General features: G+C 49.5%; 1 protein-coding gene across 1 annotated transcript in view; it reads left to right on the top strand.

The window, feature by feature from the left end:
- The first annotated feature begins 488 nt into the window (after window positions 1-488).
- The window catches only part of LOC116967509 (receptor expression-enhancing protein 1-like), a 42,897-nt gene continuing 37,385 nt past the window's right edge, over window positions 489-6,000 (top strand). The window contains exon 1 of the mRNA XM_033014141.1: window positions 489-1,067. Within this exon, the coding sequence (XP_032870032.1) occupies window positions 1,036-1,067 (32 nt within the window). The 5' untranslated portion in view covers window positions 489-1,035. The remainder of the gene's footprint in view (window positions 1,068-6,000) is intronic.

The raw sequence follows: 6,000 nt of genomic DNA, 5'->3' as shown, positions 1-6,000 counted from the left end.
ACCGCGGAGGGGACCGCCCGCTCGCCTAGTGAGTGCGGACCGAGTAGGGGCGGGGGACCGGAGGGCGTTCGCTCGCACACAAGAGGGTCAACGTGGTCAGACTCCGGACCCGGCCAGACCGCGCAGGGAGCACCCGCTCGCCCAGTGAGTGCAGCCGGCTGCCCCATTGGAGTGCATTGGACCCGGGGGCTTGGTGTGACTGAATACCTGATTGACCTGATTCACCACTCAAGGAAGTGTATTGCAGAGACAAGAGAGTGCAGGCCCGCCCGGACCGCGCAGGAACACCCATTCGGCCCACAGTGCGGACCGGGTAGTGCCAACCAAAGATCTTACAGCTTCACTATAAGATCTTTGGTGCCAACCGCCCACCCCGGTGTGAGCCCTGTGAGTGCGGACCGTGTAGTGCCAACCACCCATCCCGCCCGGACCCCGGTGGGAGCCCTGTGAGTGCGGACCGTGCAGGAAGAGCGAGGGAGGGAGGATCCCACTCTGTGTAGGGGCGGGTTTCTGCCGGCAGCCCCGCCCGGACCGCGCAGGAACACCCATTCGCCCACACAGTGCGGACCGGGTAGTGCCAACCGCCCACCCCGGTGGGAGCCCTGTGAGTGCGGACCGTGTAGTGCCAACCGCCCACCCCGGTGTGAGCCCTGTGAGTGCGGACCGTGCAGGAAGAGCGAGCGAGGGAGGAACCCACTCTGTGTAGGGGCGGGTTTCTGCCGGCAGCCCCGCCCGGACCGCGCAGGAACACCCATTCGCCCACACAGTGCGGACCGGGTAGTGCCAACGGCCCGCCCCGGTGTGAGCCCCTGTGAGTGCGGACCGTGTAGTGCCAACCACCCATCCCGCCCGGACCCCGGTGGGAGCCCCTGTGAGTGCGGACCGTGTAGTAAGAGCGAGGGAGCGAGGATCCCACTCAGTACAGGGGCGGGTTGCAGCCGGCAGCCCCGCCCGGACCGCGCAGGGAGCAGCTCTCGCCCAGTGAGTGCGGACCGTGTAGGAGGAGCGGCGACAGTTTAAATCGCAACGGCCGCCATGGTGTCGTGGCTGATCTCCAGGCTGGTGGTGTGAGTATTATATCATGTATTTAGTTATATATACAACTTTAATCACCAGTTTTTGTAAACATAAAAGCCCTGCTTCCGGGAATTTAAACGTTCGCACTTCTATTCGAACACTGCCCTAAATTTTCAATTTCCATTTTTTTTTAAAAACACATAAAATTGTGTCAAAATTAGGTATTAGGTGCCGTTCGTTGAGTTTGCCTTGTCATTCTTCGTCTCTTTCTTTGCTGACAGACCCTTCGGCCCGACCTGCCCATACTGGCCCCATCCACACACTAGTCCCACTTGGCCCAATATCCCCTCCGAATGTTTCTTAGAAGTTGGGATAGTAGTCCCTGCCTCTGCTACCTCTCCCCTGGCAGCTTGTTCCATACACCCACCACCCTTTGTATGTAAAAAAAGTTACCCACCCCCCCTCGGTGATCTGTGTATATAATAACTTTAGGAATCTGAGGGGGTAACTTTGTAACACCTCTACCATGTATGTCTACTCTGCTCATGACATTTCAGATTCAGATTCAATTTTAATTGTCATTGTCAGTGTACAGTACAGAGACAACGAAATGCATTTAGCATCTCCCTGGAAGAGCGACATAGCAAATGATTTGAATAAATAATAATAAGTGATAATAAGTGTCCGGGGGGTGGGGGGGGGTGATTGGCAGTCACTTGTCTGTGACAAGATACAGATCAAGATGCAAGTCAGTAAATAATAATTGGTTCAAATCTGTTTGGGACAAAGAGGTTCGAGGTAAAAATCTAACATTCATTAAGGTAGACAAAAATGCTGGAGAAACTCAGCGGGTGCGGCATATCTATGGAGTGAAGGAAATAGGCAACGTTTCGGGCCGAAACCCGTCTTCAAACTTTCATTAAGGATGGGGAATCTCTCTGCCCCAAGGAACAAGAAGAGTCCCAACCAGAAATGTTACATATTTTTGTTTACCATAGATGCTGCCTGACATGCTGAGTTGCTCCAGGGTATTTTCTGTAAACCAGCATCTGCAGTTCCTTGTGTCTACCCTAAATTTTCTTCGATTCTATAAGAAGGGCCAATAGTGTCCATGTGCCCTGACGGGAAATGATGTGTGTCCGTTTAGTTTGCGTTGGGCATTGTTAGGGCAGTGCAGAAAGGAGGCCGAAAGTAGACTGGAGTGAAAATGGTAGTGGGGCAGAGAATTGAAGCGATAAACTGCCAGGAGTGTAGGATCGTCCCTGCAGACTGAACAGAGTGTTTTGCAAACCCATCCCTGTTCTTAAGAGGTTGAAGCTTTGTCATTGCATCACAGATGCCATGCCATTTATTTTCCTCAAAACTCAGGTTGATGAGTTTCAACTCGAATCTACTATCATTTGCGTAAGTATGCATTTTTGGGTGTTAGTGGTATGGAAAGTGAGGTGGAGGATCGGTCTGGAACTATTTAAAGGCAGAACCTACTCAAGAGATATGCTGCCTGACCCGCTGAGTTACTCCAGCATTTTGTGTCTATCTATTCAAGAGGCTGCTTGGGCCACTCTCTTTTCTTATCATCTTAACTTTGTATTTTAGTGATTGACCCAAATAGATGCAAGCTGTGGAATCAAATTTGAAAACAACATCTTCATAGGGTGGGGAACTTTCTGCAAACCCTTTTTGTACATCCCAGCTGTACAACAAGTGATTGGTTTTCGAGTGGACTGCAGTGGTTCTAGAAGGCATCTTACTACCATTTTCTCAAGTGCAATTAGAGATGGCAATTAAATGGCTCGGGTGCAAAGCCCACTCCCCTTGAATGACTGATATTAAGGTGGGACATTAACGAGCCACTTAAGGGAAGAGATTGGTTACAGATGATCACAATAAATTGCAAATGCTGGAACTCTGAAGTAAAAACAGTAAAATGCTGGAAACACTCACCAGGTTTGGTAGCATCTGTGGAATGAGAAACAGCTGCCTGACCTGCTGAGTGTTTTCATCATTTAATGCTTTTATTTTAAAAATTCACAGTCAGTGGATTGTCACCTCATAGGTTTTCCCTTCAGGTTTAATTATTGTAAAGTTGTCCTTTTTTTTGCATTCTGTATTTTGGATTTAAATGCATGTTCTTTAGCGTATGAAACTTGAGAGTGGAGTTTAATTTATAATTGTGGCCAATTGGTGTTTTGTTGCCTAGACATGTTCCAGCCAACTCTTTAATTGGCAGCGCCAGATACTGGCACACAATCTTCTGTCAGTAGAGCCACTGGTGTTCTGCTCAATCACAGTGGGTGATTAAGGACATAGGTTAATGGGGTTATAAATGCAAGTTGCCTCTCTATATGCAAGTTTTTTGAAAAGTACTAACAGCACTTGTGCCTAATATACAACAATGCAAAACATGATTTCACTTGCTTGGCTTTATTGAATACTTGACTCAAATATTAAATCACAATGGTGGAGCTGCTGCATCACCGTGCCAGAGACATGGGTTCGCCCCTGACCTCAGCTGTTGTCTGTGTGGAGTTTGCATGTTCTCCCTGTGAACGCATGGGTTTTCTCCGGGTGATCCGGTTTCCTCCCAAGTCCCAAGGATGTGCGGGCTTGTAGGTTAAGTGGCCTCTGTAAATTGTCCCTAATGTGTAAGGCGTGGAAGAAAAATGTCCCTTATGGTAAAATGTGCATGATAAAATGATATAACATGGAACTAGTGTGAACAGGTGATTGATAGTCAGCATGGACTTTGTGGGCTGAAGGGCCTGTTTCCAGTGCACTGACAAGTTAAAAAAAATTTAAAAAAAGTGCAAGCTCCAGAGGCAAAGGATCTTTAAAATTCTCTACTGCAAGGGCAAATGGGTACAACTGAATCTAAAACGGAGTCAATGTATTTTTGGACAGACTTTGGTGATAAGGCCAGATAGCAGACTTGAGGTTGATAATTTTCCTTAACAAAAGATACAGTGCAAGATCTGCCTTGCCCACAAAATATATTTGCATTTTCATTTTGTATTAAACAAAATTAACATTGCCTGCATTTGGGTTTTTTTAAATAAATAACCATGTTCACTTGTGTCAGGGGTAGATGCAGAACTTGAACATTAAACCCCTTGAGCTTGCGCCACTGGATTCAGATTCAGATTCAACTTTAATTGTCATTGTCCGTGTACAGTACAGAGACAACGAAATGCATTTAGCATCTCCCTGGAAGAGCGACATAGCATATGATTTGAATAAATATTTACATTAGCATATATACAGACATAGTGTTTTTCCTGTGGGAGGAGTGTCCGGGGGGGGGGGGGGGGGTGATTGGCAGTCACCGAGGTACGTTGTTGAGTAGAGTGACAGCCGCCGGGAAGAAGCTGTTCCTGGACCTGCTGGTCCGGCAACGGAGAGACCTGTAGCGCCTCCCGGATGGTAGGAGGGTAAACAGTCCATGGTTGGGGTGAGAGCAGTCCTTGGCGATGCTGAGCGCCCTCCGCAGACAACGCTTGCTTTGGACAGACTCAATGGAGGGGAGCGAGGAACCGGTGATGCGTTGGGCAATTTTCACCACCCTCTGCAATGCCTTCCGGTCGGAGACAGAACAGTTGCTATACCATACTGTGATACAGTTGGTAAGGATGCTCTGGATGGTGCAGCGGTAGAAGTTCACCAGGATCTGAGGAGACAGATGGACCTTCTTCAGTCTCCTCAGGAAGAAGAGACGCTGGTGAGCCTTCTTGATCAGAGTTGAGGTATTGTGGGTCCAAGAGAGGTCATCGGAGATGTTAACACCCAGGAACCTGAAGCTAGAAACACGTTCCACCTTCGTCCTGTTAATGTGGATGGGGGTGTGCGTGCCGCCCCTGGACTTCCTGAAGTCTACAATGAGCTCCTTGGTCTTCTTGGAGTTAAGGGCCAGGTTGTTGTCAGCGCACCATGCTGCTAAGTGCTGGACCTCCTGCCTGTAGGCCGACTCATCGTTGTTGCTGATGAGACCAATCACCGTTGTATCATCTGCATACTTGATGATGGTGTTAGTACCATGTACAGGTGTGCAGTCATAGGTGAAGAGGGAGGAGAGGAGGGGGCTCAGCACACAGCCCTGTGGAACGCCGGTGTTCAGGGTGAGGGTTGAAGAGGTGTGCTTGTCTAACCTAACAGACTGTGGTCTGTTGGTTAGAAAGTCCAGTATCCAGTTGCAGAGGGAGGGATCGATGCCCAGGTTACTGAGTTTGGTGATCAGTTTAGATGGTATAATGGTGTTGAATGCTGAGCTGTAATCGATGAACAGCATTCTTACGTAAGTGTCTCTGTTGTCGAGGTGGGAGAGGGCGGAGTGAAGTGCCGTTGAGATGGCATCCTCCGTGCTCCTGTTCTTGCGGTAGGCAAACTGATAGGGATCCAGTGTGGGGGGTAGGCAGCTTTTGAGGTGTGCCAGGACCAGCCTCTCGAAGCACTTGGTGATGATGGGGGTAAGTGCAACTGGGCGGAAGTCGTTGAGGCTTGCCGCAGTGGAGTGTTTTGGCACTGGCACGATGGAGGTGGTTTTAAGGCACGTGGGGACAACTGCTTGGGCAAGTGACAGGTTGAAGATGTCAGTCCAGACGTCTGTCAGCTGCGCAGCACAGGCCCTGAGCACACGCCCGGGGATGCCGTCAGGGCCAGCAGCCTTACGTGCATTAGTCCTACTCAGTGCCACGTATACGTTGTAGGGGGTGAGTGTGAGGGGTTGGTGATCGGCAGGGAGCACAGCCTTGATGGCCGTCTCTAGATTGTCCCTGTCGAAGCGGCCATAGAAGTGATTAAGCTCCTCAAGGAAGGAGGCGTCGCTGGATGTGGGGGTGGTGTTGGAAGGTCTGTAGTCCGTGATGGCCTGGATGCCTTGCCACATGCGTCGGGGATATCATACAATTGTATGATAATGCAATTGTGGCTGGTCTGTGCCTCGAGTTTTCTGTCAGATAAGTTTCCTCTTTCGAATGGTGTGACTGTGAG

The sequence above is a fragment of the Amblyraja radiata genome, chromosome 39 (genome assembly GCF_010909765.2).
Source record: "Amblyraja radiata isolate CabotCenter1 chromosome 39, sAmbRad1.1.pri, whole genome shotgun sequence".
In the NCBI taxonomy this organism is placed as follows: domain Eukaryota; kingdom Metazoa; phylum Chordata; class Chondrichthyes; order Rajiformes; family Rajidae; genus Amblyraja; species Amblyraja radiata.
This window is presented reverse-complemented; position numbering and strand designations above follow the sequence as displayed.